The sequence below is a fragment of the Rhinatrema bivittatum genome, chromosome 10 (genome assembly GCF_901001135.1).
Source record: "Rhinatrema bivittatum chromosome 10, aRhiBiv1.1, whole genome shotgun sequence".
Classification (NCBI taxonomy): Eukaryota; Metazoa; Chordata; class Amphibia; order Gymnophiona; family Rhinatrematidae; genus Rhinatrema; species Rhinatrema bivittatum.
The window spans coordinates 98,554,103-98,567,023 of record NC_042624.1 but is presented as its reverse complement, the minus strand read 5'-3'; the positions used below and the strand labels follow the sequence as shown (position 1 = coordinate 98,567,023).

Genomic DNA, 12,921 nt, shown 5'->3' with positions numbered 1-12,921 from the left:
GGGGCGAGGACTTGAACTTTGTGTGTTTCTGATTGAGTACCTCTCAGAACTGGGATGCAAGGGACTCCTTCTTGAGGGAGCAAGACCAATATTCTTGAAAAGGAGAGGTTGAAAGCTTTGTCCTTAGCTGCCAGGGAGATAAAGAAAGTACTTACCAACTCTGCCACTTGGTCAAAGGACTATTGTGCCCTCTGATTGGGTGTTGGGGGTGGAATATCTTCCTTAGAGACCAAGATGGAGCCCTCTTGTACATCCTATGGACTTTGTAAAATGTGTCCAGGGGCTGGTTAGAAATTAGTGGCAGTTCAGTGCAGATGGGATCAGGTGTATCCAGACATACACCTTGGTCCAGGAGCTTCAATGGGGATATCACCCTTGAAACAGGAAGAGGTAAGTGGAGCATATCTCCCTTAGTTCTAGGCATTCTCAGCAATCTGTTGAAAAGCTTGTGTCAGTAGCACTGATACACCAGTGTAGATCCTTAACTTGAGAAGTTGAGGCTCAATGCATCAAGTGCTCCAGGAGACAATGCATCGGTGCTTCGCATCGGCACTCAATGCAATACTGGTGCTTCATTAAGTGCTAAGGCTCAGTGCTTCTTCAGCAGTGGCACTTATGCTGCAGGCTCTGGCCTACAAAATATACAAAGGGCTTGTTGACCCCTAATAGTAGTACTTTTTATGCTTCCTTGACTCAGATGAGGTGAAGGGACCCCAAACCTGCTCCAACAATGAGGGGAGGCTTGTTCAAAGACTCCTGCTCAACTTGGCACTTGAGGAGCCCAAAAAGGCTCTACTCTGTGAGGAGGGCTAACTGTGGCTCTTCAGAGACTTATGCAGTTCCTCCATCCTCCAAGTTCTGGACTCCCGGTGGCATGGAAACATTCGGCCACAGTGATAGCAGTTAGACTGGTCATGATTCAATTCTAGACACCAATAACATATCATGTATATCAGTAATGGAGATTTTCCTACCACATACACAGTCCTTGAAGCTGCTGAGGGATGGCTTCTTTGTACCATATATCTCTGTGGAGTTTTTTTTAATTAGCACTGAAAAGTGTTGTTTGAGGGCTGCTAAGGCAGAGAGGCAATGTAGTAATAATGTAATATAATTTAGAGAAAGTTAAGAGACTAAGAAATATTACTTAAAGAAAATAAAAAAAGACAGGGTACACATCCATGCTGATCCTCAGGCAAAACAAACAAAAAAATAAATAAATAAATAAAAAGAGAGAGACTGAGCAGCTCATGAGGCAATATCCCAGCAGGAACTCCCGCACAGGCTCAGTAGACTGTTTGGCACTGTCGGATGATGTCACCCTTATGTCACAGCTAATTCAGCCCTGCTTGTCGATGGAGAAAAGTATGGGCGATAGCCACAAGCTATTCATGTAGCAAAAACACAAGACTCTTTTGAATGGATGTTAGCTCTCTTCTGTAGATACGATTGGGGCCTAAAACTCTATAGCACCCAGGTTTATGTTTAAATGTACCCGGATGGTAACATCTAGGAAAGAGATCAATTTAATATGCAACAGATCTCTAGGGATTCGGGAGCAGCGAAGAAAGCGCCACAAAATATCCAGCAAATAATAGGAGATTTCTTCAGTTACGGCAGAAAGACAGAGCACTGCAGTCACTATTTTCTCTTAAACTATCTTCAGCATCCGATTCAAAATCTCGTTGCCTGTAAAAACCCCATCCTCAACTCCCCAATCAGGAAAAAAACAAAAAAAACCCCGAACTTCTCGGGCAAGTTTGGAAACTTTGCCAAGGGTCGAGAGTGGGGTCCGCAGCCCCGTCATAACCCGAAGGGCACATTGCTCGGTACTGGAGAGATAGGAGCAGGTTTCGATTAGAAGGCAGCAGCAGGGGCTGGAGCAGCACAGGACTGAAAAGCGCTGTTCCGAGCCCACCCGAGACGCAGAGCCCACGGCGTTTTCTCTAAACCCAGACTACAGGTTTCTGAGTCCAGATAGATTTCCAGGGGGGAGGAGGTTTGCAGACAAATGCTTCCTTGCACAAATCAGTCGCCATGCTTAAAATTTCTCTTTAAAAGTAAGCACAGACACTACACAACCCTCCCCTCCCCTCCCCCAAACAACAAAAAACTTTCCTCCTAGTCACTGGGACTGAAATCAGCACAGAGAGCCCCGCGGTGCTCTGCTTTCTCAGCCACAATAGCAGGACTAATGAGATCATAGGAGCCGAACAAAAAAGCCAGGGAAAGACCGGAGGAGGAGAGGAAAAGAGGGAAAAAAAAAAAACCCCAACACAACAAAAGTTTGCAGAGGAGCACTCACCAATCAAGCCTCCGACCAGAAAGGCTAAGATCTGACAAACCAGCAAAGTCCCCCCAACCATGCAGAGCTTCTTGGCGCTCATGTTTTCGATAATTGCCCCGGCCATGGTTTGCTCGGCTCCCGAACTCCGTCCGCAGGGCAGCAATGTGCCGGCTCTCTCCGACGCCCTGCCCTGCCCACTGCTGCCGAAGCCTCGGGATTTAAAGGAGACCCGGCCCTGAGGCAAGGGACACCCACCTCCCCTCCCCTCAGATCACACTCGCCACTATTTTAAACCAAGCCAAGCCCGCGGCCAAAAATGCCGGGGGCGCCACACAGATTGGGGATTTAAAAAAAAAACAAAAACAAAAAAAAACCTCTTGGTCCTGCCAAAACAAGACAACAGTGCAAGTTGCAGACAACAAAAACAACATTCATACATTAAAACGATACAAATCAAAGAAGCAGGTGAGTTTTCACATGAACCATTTTGGCAAACAAGCACAGGGCTTGCCATGGAATTTGGATTTTAAACTTCGGGGTTACCAGCTCATACCTTGCTTCCATGCACTTGTAGCTCTGATTTCCCTGCAAATGCATGCATTCAAAGTGGGCAAAGTCAGGACTGATTCGGCCAGCCCTAGGGTTACAACAGAATCCAATGTAAACTACGAGGTCACTGGGGGGGGGAAAAAAAAATATATATATATATATATATAAAAATATGCAAAAGCACAACCTGGGTGGGGATCAAGATGCCATCCAGGACCCACGAGTAAGCAAAGCTTTCTACTGAAGCTGCCTGCTCTGCAAAAGATGAGAAGGCACCGGGGCCCCACTCTCCAGTGCACTTTTCCTGGCCAACACCGTGCCCTGAATAACTGGCGATCCTGGAGTCTGCGTACAGAAACCCCCTCTCCCCAGCCCAGTAAAGATTAATGGTTGCACCTTACTATTAATATCCTTTTGTAGATGTGGTCTCCAGAACTGTATGGAATTCCAGTGCTTCCATCTTTCTACTAACAATTTCCACTAGCATGAAGAGGTAAGTAGTAAGTAACAAGTTTCTTTAAAAGAGGAGGGTGCTGTCTAATCCAATATCAAAACATGTGAAAGAAAGTGCTTCCCTCTTATCGGGGAAAGGGTACGAGAATGAGGGATCCATGGAGAAAATCAAGAGCTCGGGCATACTCAGAGTGCCATGCAAATCACTTTCAAACTCTCAGAACAGAGAATTTCCCTTTTTTTTTGGGGGGGGAGGGGGAGAGGGAAGGAGTGAGCCCCTCATCTTCAGATGGCATGGACCACAAGCAAGTACAGATTCCTCTTTAATGTGCTGCAGAAAGCATGAAAAAGTCATGTCACAGATGTGGCAGGGAGGCTGAGAGGTATAACAGGGTTTTCTGGTATCAACTAGTAAAACCAGATGGGTTGGGGACCTCAGCTTACAGAACCCCTCAATGGAGATGCACCAATTTGAGGATACAGCCATACAAATGACAAAAGATAATGCTCTCAGAAGAGGTAGATTTCCATATAAACACACCCAACTCTACAGATACCTGCCATGCCCAACTCATTCCCAAGGGAGGCTCAGAGCACTGTCCTGGCGACATTCTCTGGTCCGAGTGGAGAAGTCAAGGGTCAGGTTTCAGAGAATCAATTCATTATTACTACTTAACATTTCTTTAGCGCTGCACAACATACACAGCGCTGTACAAAAGACAGCCCCTGCTCAATAGATCTTATAATCTAATAAGATAAACCTACAGGATCAGAGACTTTGTGCCACAAAACGACATCCATCAGCTGGCTGCTCAGAGGACCTTCCCCTAAAGCAATGTTTCCCATACTTTCCAAACCAAAGGTATATCTACATTAAGAAAAATGTGTGGCACACCAACCTTCATGAAACAGGCAGCACAAACATGGAGAGGATTTACATGGGAACAAAAAAAAGAGCTAAGGAATTACTGAAAGCTCCACCCATATCATTCAATTTTTAAAACAAAGAGCGAAGGGACAGAGACTCACATGAACCTGTCAGGGTGGGCCAACTCCCTCCAAAAACAAGTGCAGAAGGAAGAAGTTGGTGTAATGCGAGCTGCTGGCTCAGTTACCTTGGCTGTCAGAGTTCCTCCACTGCTGCTACTCCCAACACCCTGAATGAGTCACATCCAGTGCCCATCTCACTCAGCATGGGGTTAGGCAGAAGCTGGTAAGACTCAAAGGAGGATGCTCAGGACAGGAAAGGTGAGGAAGTGTTGTGTGCTGCACCGTCCAGCTATCTGTGCCCTGCATACTGCCCATGAATTACCACCCTCCAAAGCTCATGCTGTAGGAAGAAGAAGCCTGCATAATTCCACCTGCTCTCAGAAAGGAGCTCCTACAAGTTTAAGAGCCACCACTGGTAGCACCTTGCAGCAACAACAAGAGACACGAGCAGAGCCCAGGTGCTGGCCTGGATCTGAGCATCAGGCAGTGGTGGCTTTTCCGTGGCACCCCTGATCAGTTCTGACGGCACACCGGTTGGGAAATACTACCCTACAACACACCATCTGGCACAAGCTCAGGCCAGTAGATTTATTTATTTATTTATTTATAGATGCCTTGTCCTTTAGCTCACACAGCTTCTGTCAGGCTGTGGTCTCCTCTGTTAATGCCCACATATTTTGGGGTCTCCCCACTACATGAAACAGCTATAGCAGTCCATAGAGGGTGCATCTAGCTTGTGACTGGAATAATCTGAAAGAACCACCAAAAATGTGGGTTCCACCAGTGCCAGTTCAAGAACCTAATCGCGTAGGAAACAAGCAAGAGTTCAATGGCCAATGCAAACACTATCAGGGAACAGGTCACCTTCACCAGATACTATGCAGAGGTGTTGGGGGAGAACTATCAAATGGGGCTGAATAGAGATGCTAGAAGGGTTTCTATAAGGTAGCAGTGATCCAACCCATCATGGGTCCCGTCCTGATCTAAAGATATGATAGCGATTGGTAGTTCAGTCCGATGGCAGAACCTGGACCAAATAATTATCAAAACTGGGGCTCTCCAGGAAAGTCAAGGACTGGTTGGGGGTTAATCACCTCTGTCTGCACGGATTTTAGCCACAGTGACAATCTCTTGGCCAAGATTATACAATTTGTGCACAGCATCAAGACTGGTCATCAGTTCCATGTTACCTCCACTGGGTGAGGTAAGATACTGTACTGAAAATATAGAGGTAACTGCTTCAGTCAGGACCTGCAGGAGATTGGAGACAGACACAGAGTGTAATAGTGGGGGAAACAGGTAGAAGAAATGAGGAAGGCTTGAGTGTTTGCTCAGTCATTTGGCACTTTAGTAAGACAAAGAAGGAGAACAGAAACCAATGGGTAGAGGGAAACAGTACAGGTGCGTCAGGCTTCCAAGAAAACTGGTGTAACCTGCACAGGGCAGCCTCAGTTATAACCCCAACATCAATGAGGTTAGGGTGGCTGCATAATTTTGGACAACAGCCTCACTGGTACTTTTGGTGGTAAGACATGTGAGGGGCCTGATACTGGATTAAGTATGGGTCTTGTAAGAACCAAAAAAGAGAATGATCATAAGGCCTGCAACAGGTTATCAGCAGAGGAGGTGAAGGCCAGCAATGTAACAATTTAAAATGCTTAGGACAGATATAGGAGGTATACAATGTGAGGTAAGGCTCCCCTGAAGAAGTTATTTGGGGGTGGGGACACAACTTCTCTTACCAGAGATGGGGTGTGAAACAATCATGGCTTGTTATGGAGGTTGAGAAGATGTGTACTCTTAGTCAGAGGAGGAGTTGATACTACCTGAGGAGATGGCTCCTCAGGTTCCCCTGTTGAAAGGCGAGGCTGAAATGAAGCAAGGACCAGCTGGATCTTCGCCTCTGGAAACCCACAGTCCCCCCGGGTGGAGCCCATAGGGCCCCAGGCTGCTTGGACTTAGGTGGACCTTTGAGAGGCGGAAGATTCATTGAACGGGAGCAAGGGCCAGTTGGATCTTCACCACTGGAAACTCGCAGCTCCCCCAGGAGGAGCCCCTAGGACCCAGGCCGCTGGGACTTAGGTGGGCCCTTGAGAGATGAAAGATTTGTCAAAGTCCAGTCCGGGATCAGAAGCCAGGGGTCACCCACCACCAATCCGAGATCAGAAGCCAGAGGATCGCCAGTCACCAGTCCAAGATCAAGCACCAGAGAATCGCCAGTCACCAGTCCGAGGTCAAGCGCCAGAGAATCGCCAGTCACCAGTCCGAGGTCAAGCGCCAGAGAATCGCCAGTCACCAGTCCAAGGTCAAGCGCCAGAGAATCACCAGTCACCAGTCCGAGGTCAAGTGCCAGAGAATCACCAGTCACCAGTCCGAGGTCAAGTGCCAGAGAATCACCAGTCACCAGTCTGAGGTCAAGTGCCAGAGAATCACCAGTCACCAGTCTGAGGTCAAGCACCAGAGAACCATCCAGGAGCAGGAACAAGAGTACCTGAGGCACAGCCAGACTCACAGGAGTGAGCAGACTCGTTGCCAAGTCGAAGAACCTGAAGAGGAGGCTTCCTTAAGTACTTCCCTGGGTCTGACATCATCTAGTGCAGCTGGGGCTGATTAGCTGACAAGTGCCCTTTAAAAGTGTGCTGGAGGTGCGGCTGCGCACCTAAGATGAGGATGGCCTGGTGACAAACCAGGAAGTGTTGCAGTGCAGCCCGGCGCTGCAAAGAGGAGATCAAGGGACGCTCCCTCCGACGCAGAACGCAGCAGGGACCAGGCAGGAGGGATTGCCCTGAGCAAGGAGAGCCGGAAGCCACGTCGGAAATGCCTCCCCGCCATTGCTGAGGTACCGGCGGTGGTCCCGACGCCACGGAGGGAGGTAGGAGGGGCCAGCCGCAGACTGCCGCGGCTGGGAGATATAACATGGCTTCTTTGTGTTTTTCCTTTAACTTGCAAATCAAAACTCTGTTCTACAGCCTAAATCGAGGGATTCTAGATATGCATATCAAGGGGTTAAATACCAGGCAACATAACTCCATATAGTGATAACACCCCTATTTCAATGCACTAGCAAACTGATTAAAACCCCTAACACAGGGCTTCCCAAACCTGTCCTGGGGACCCCACAGTCAGTCATACCATGGAGACTCAGTATATACAAATTTTATACATGCATATTCATTGTGGGTATCCTGAAAACCCAATTAGCTGTGAGGGCTCCAGGACAGGTTTGGGAAACCATGCCCTAACAGTTGGCTGCCTTGGCCTCTAAAACGGAAATTCCCTACCAGCATATGCCCTCTTGGGCTGTCCAGGCTGGAGTCTAACAGCATCCCAGTCTGTTTCTCTCTGACTGCCAGCTACTTACTTTTCTCCATTTCTCTTTGAATTTCCTAATTAATTTCACCTGGCCTACTCCCACTCCCATGGTAGATTTCCAGCAAGCTTTGCCCAAGAGTGACAGCTCCTCTCTGGCCTCAAATGACTCCTACACAGCGCCTTCTAGTGGCCAGCTGACTAAAGGTCAGGAAAGGCATGTATGCTCTCATATAAGAGGGAAGTGGCAATGACAGAGTTGAGAGACTGGGCAAAATACGCCATTGGGTGGTAGCGGAGCTAGTGTTGGTTTAAATATGGGAATTTGTATGCTTATCCACCCAAAGTGGTAAAGAATCAAACAGGAAGACAATTATTATCACTTCAATAGCTGAAGATGCACAATGCTGTAAAAAAAAAAAATCCTGCTCAATAGAGCTTAAAATCTAATCAAGACAAATATACAGGGCAAATGTTTATTAAGGAATTGTTAAAATCAATAAAGCTGTGAGCAGGAAGACAACTGGGCAGACTGGATGGGCTAACTGTTCTTTAACCTGCCATCATTTACTCTGTATAAAACCAAAACATGATGATAGCACTTAAGTCAGTCCATCACTTCCCAAAGACTTAACTACAATGAATCTAGCTACAGATCTTCACCAGTCTGCAACTTTCTTAGAAGTCAATCCCATTGCTGTGTCAGTCTACCCCAAACTCCTAGGCCAGTATCATAAACTCATTTTCCTCCAACAAGGAGCTTCTACAGTGTCACTGGATGACGTCTTAGCTTTGATGACTTAGGTCCCACCATTAGACACTGCTTGGTGCACTGCAGAAGATTCATGATTGAGGCAGCCAAGCTAGGTGTAGGACACTACTCTCCCACACAGATGAAGGAATCTGTTACCACTGGGTTATGTTTCTGTGAAACAGCAGTCATGGAGAAACTGATAACCACTCATCTCAGATCCACTGACAGAGGAGGATATGGCTCCGGCTTGAGGTTGTAGTCAGTCACTCTTAAGAACAAAACACTGATGTCTGGTGGGCAAAGATACCACCAGAATGTGCAATCTACATAAGCAATCATCTTCCCAAGACAAGATACAACCCGCGAGCCGGACATGGAATTCTAGCATTCAGCCTGGTCTTGACCTTTATAGCCATCAGCTTAAATTGCAAATAGTTTATGAACAGGATAACCACAACAGGATTCAGCTGTGGCCATGGAATGGGTCTCCAGTAGGAAATGCACACAATGCCTTCCTCCTGCCAACAGGAAGTAGGGTACAGAGCCCTTCTTACAGCAAGGATCATTGCATATGCAGACTGAATACTTTTTTTTTTTTTGGAGATCTGAGTAACAAACCAATCCCCGGAAGAGGTAAGAGATGGCCCAGGAGAGGGCTCAGTCTCTACTTGGCCCAGCATAAACAGAAGAAATGAACAAAGCTGCAGACCACATGGATGTGGATGGTAGTAGGCATTTGACGTGGAAAGGCTGAACTATTTTACGAATAGCAGCAATAGAGGACAGAAGCTAGGGCAGCAACAAGAGTCGAGGCTACAATATTATTGCAGCTCCCAAATCCCAGCAGCAACCTCCCCTGCCCAAGCACTGAGGTACGCAGAGCGAAATGCCGCCCATTTCTCACCAAGGAGCTCTCACCCGCTGTGCTCCTCTCAGTGAGACACTCAACGTGTCAACAAATTATTTAGCCAAGGGACTTCCAGAAGTCCCCGTCAGCAGATCACTAGCCAAGCATGATGAAGAGACAGGTCTGGAGATCAGAGAGTTACTGGCTCAGAATGATGGGCCAGCTTAAATGACAGCAGAAGAAGGGTTAAAAGCTGCTGGCACAGTGCGGGTAGGTCCAGGCTCCGAGATGCTGAGCTCAGAGGAGAGAGCCTGTTCTAAGATACTCAGCAGACAAAAGAGCCCGATTCACTACAGCTTTCTTCCCATTCTGTTCCTATGGGGACAAAAAAAAAAAAAGGTAAATCAGACCCCCTAGTCTTCAAGGGGTATAATAACCTGCCTCTCCAGCTGAGGTAAAAACTAAAAACTAACTGGATATTCCGTGAATGGTGTAACTTGTTCTCTCTTCCGCACAGTAGAAATCAAATAAACTTGTTACTGATTAGCATTTCAGGAATGGCATCTGCTTTTAAACCCAATCCTAAAGATTTGAATAAAAGGCTGTAAATCTTGAAGATCCAAGTACGATTCCGCCTCTTGCACAAGAAGGGATATTCCCACCCTACAGCACAACAAGTATGGTGCACACAGACAAACTAATCTGAACCTGACTGGCTTTCTGATTTTCTTTATGCTCATCTACATAGCATCCATAATTAGATAAGGTCAAAGTTTACACACCTGGAATAGAGGGATGTACTCTACCTACTTCTATAAAGAACAATTTATTAAAAAAAAATTCCACAGCCAAGCATTGCTTTTGAGCCCAAAGAGCGGAATCTTTAAAATAAAGTTTTGAATTAAAAACACAGCTATGTAATATTAACACTTGAAAAAGGGAGTCAGCCCCTAAACATCCCCCTCCCTCTGTGTCGGGGGTTAGAAGAACAAAGAACACATTTGCGCGGTGTTTGCAATAGTTTAGCACAACCAAACCGGGCTTTCAGGCTGCCATTTACATACAACCGCTTTCCGCACCCTGCGGCCACGTCCAACTTCAAAAGACTCAAACAGAAAGTCCATCCAAGAGGAATGTAGAAACTGGAGGTCGGGCTTTTATTTTGATGCTTCCCCACCGCACATAAAACCAATGGAACGTTACGGAATCCTCGACGGTGCGCGATGTCTAACGCACTCCGGTCCTACTACCCAGAGAATCGTTAACATGCCCCAGTTCTGTGGGAGTTCGGGATCAGCTGGAAGAGAAAAGCTCGCTATGAAAAATGCCCAATGACGTGGAGCTGATAAGAAAAAAAAAAAACTACCATGTCTGGATAAGCTTATTTTAGGAGAAAAGAAATGGACTTTATTGCCTGTACATTTTAATCATAGTATAATACTTCTTCAAGCAAGTCTGATAACTTTTGCAAGGCAGAACGGGAGGATAGCAGCGCCGATCATAACCTGAAGTGAAGGGATACTGGGTTTAGATCAGAAACCAGGAGCAGCCCTTGTTTAGAACTACAAAGCGTGCAAGTGGGGGTTTTTTTTCCCCCAAGCTTTAAACCTTCTCTGCCGCTGGAAGTGAAAAAACGATGACAACGTCCGTGGACATTCTCAGCGCCCGCTTACGGCAGCAACTTCTGCAGTTTTAAACACGGGCTTCCCTCCCAGTGATCTTCCTGTCCCGCTGCGAGTCCCAAGCAGAGCAGCTCTCGAAAACAAAGCTTACAAATGAAAAACAAAACAAAAAAAAAACACCTCCACTCCGAAACACAGATCTCCACGATTCTAAGGCAGGATCTGGGCTGGTAATGCAGCTGATTCAGAAAGAGAGAGAGAGAGAAAACCCAGTCTGCCACCAAACGCTTCCTTGCACAATTTAGTCGCCATGCTTAATTTTTCTTTCTTAAGTACATAATGAAACTAGGCCAAAACTTTGTTTCTTTTCTTTCAGCCACTCGACTGAAATCAGCACAAAGAGCCCCGCGGTGCTCTGCCTTCTCAGCCACAATAGCAGGACTAATGAGATCATAGGAGCCAGTCAGTGATACTGTAAGGAGAAGGAGCCGAACTAAAAAGCCAGGGAAAGACTGGAGGAGGAGAGGAAAAGAGAAAAAAAAAAAACAACCCAACACAACAAAAGTTTGCCGAGGAGCACTCACCAATCAAGCCTCCGACCAGAAAGGCTAAGATCTGAAAAACCAGCAAAGTCCCCCCAACAATGCAGAGCTTCTTGGTGCTCATGTTTTCGATAATTGCCCCGGCCATGGCTCGAGCCCGTAGTTTGCGCTGCTCCCGGAACTCCGTCCGCAGCGATCGGGATAGCGCGAGGAGCCGACAGGAATGCACCAGCGGTGGCTGAGTGCCGGCTCTCCCCGGGGCTGGGAATGCAGACGGCGCTGTGCCCTGCCCACCGCTGCTGCAGCCTCGGCATTTAAAGGAGACACGGCCCTGGAGAATGGTGGTGGACCCCCCCCCCCCCCCCTCACTCACCAGGCGCTTGTGGGCCCTGGCTCCCTTTACCTCTAATGATGACGATCACCCCCGAGGGAGGGAAAGCAGAGCTGGGTCTCCGGCATCCTCAGGGTGACTTTTCCCCCCACTTTCATTCATGCAAGGATTGCACGGGGAAATATACCTATAAGTGCATGAATGCAAGCCGTTTTGAAGTGCCGAAAAGCAGAATATAAATTACAAAAAATAATAATAATTCAATATGAAGTAAAAAGTAAGAAAATAAATAAGATGCATCAGAATGGCACTTGCAGATCACTCCTGTGTTATTTGGCTTATTGAGAGACAAAGGATAAGGACCAGTGACCTAAAGAGACATTCAATTCCACACATGTTCATTTCTAAGTGCTGGGGGGCGGCAGTGTCCTTGAGTCTCTCCAGACCCGGATTTTCATGTAGACAGTTACCTCTGGCATCACATCTTAAAGGGGTCATCTGATCCCTATACCTGAAAGCTTCCAGGTTAGGGCTCTACTCCCCCACCCCTCCCCCCCATCAAGCAGCAGGAAGGGAACAAGAGGGGAGGAGCTGGAGAAGGAGCAGAACGCTTGTTTTTTGTTCTTCAGGGTCTGCTCAAGCTTAACTTCCTCCATTTCTGTCCCCACGGCGGGACCGATGTAATAAATTGCGCTCAGCCTAGCGCACAGATTTGTGCATGGGTTGGATGCGTATTTTGGACCTGCTAGACCAGCACCCGATGCAATAAGAGGATTAGTGCACCCAAAACGCGCACCCAAACAAATGCTTAGCCAATAGCGCTCATCACAATGTAAATTCCACGTAGATGAGGCCATTAGCTATTACCCTGATACAGAAAGTCGCAGGGCGCCCATCGCACACTTTTTAACAGGGCAAATTCAACTCCAGCCCCGGAGGTGGTATAAAGTCAAATCGCAGGTCAAGGGCTCATGAGAAATGAAAAAATCAGTCCTCGCTGGTTCCTCCTGCTTAATATCATTCTGACACTTTATTACCTGTTGAAAAATAAATGTATTTTGGCTTGATTTAAATTAAAAAAAAAAAATTCTTCTGGACGCACAATTTAGGTGCCCATAGCAAGGGACACTTAGCTATGGGCGTCTTCAGCCACCTCAGCAAAATCGGCCAGAATTCTGGGTGCCCGATGCATTGGAGCGCGAGGGACACACAATCCTCCCCAGCGCGTCCTTTCTTT

General features: G+C 47.1%; 1 protein-coding gene across 2 annotated transcripts in view; it reads right to left on the bottom strand.

The window, feature by feature from the left end:
- The window catches only part of WLS (Wnt ligand secretion mediator), an 86,684-nt gene extending 75,061 nt beyond the window's left edge, over positions 1-11,623 (bottom strand). The window contains exon 1 of one of the 2 annotated variants that reach the window (XM_029618073.1): positions 11,396-11,623. In XM_029618073.1, coding sequence (XP_029473933.1) covers positions 11,396-11,501 — 106 coding nt within the window. In that variant the 5' untranslated portion in view covers positions 11,502-11,623. Of the gene's footprint in view, positions 1-2,305; positions 2,474-11,395 lie in introns of those variants that run through there. The other variant, XM_029618072.1, reaches the window with a different exon arrangement.
- Between the last annotated feature and the right edge of the window lie 1,298 nt (positions 11,624-12,921).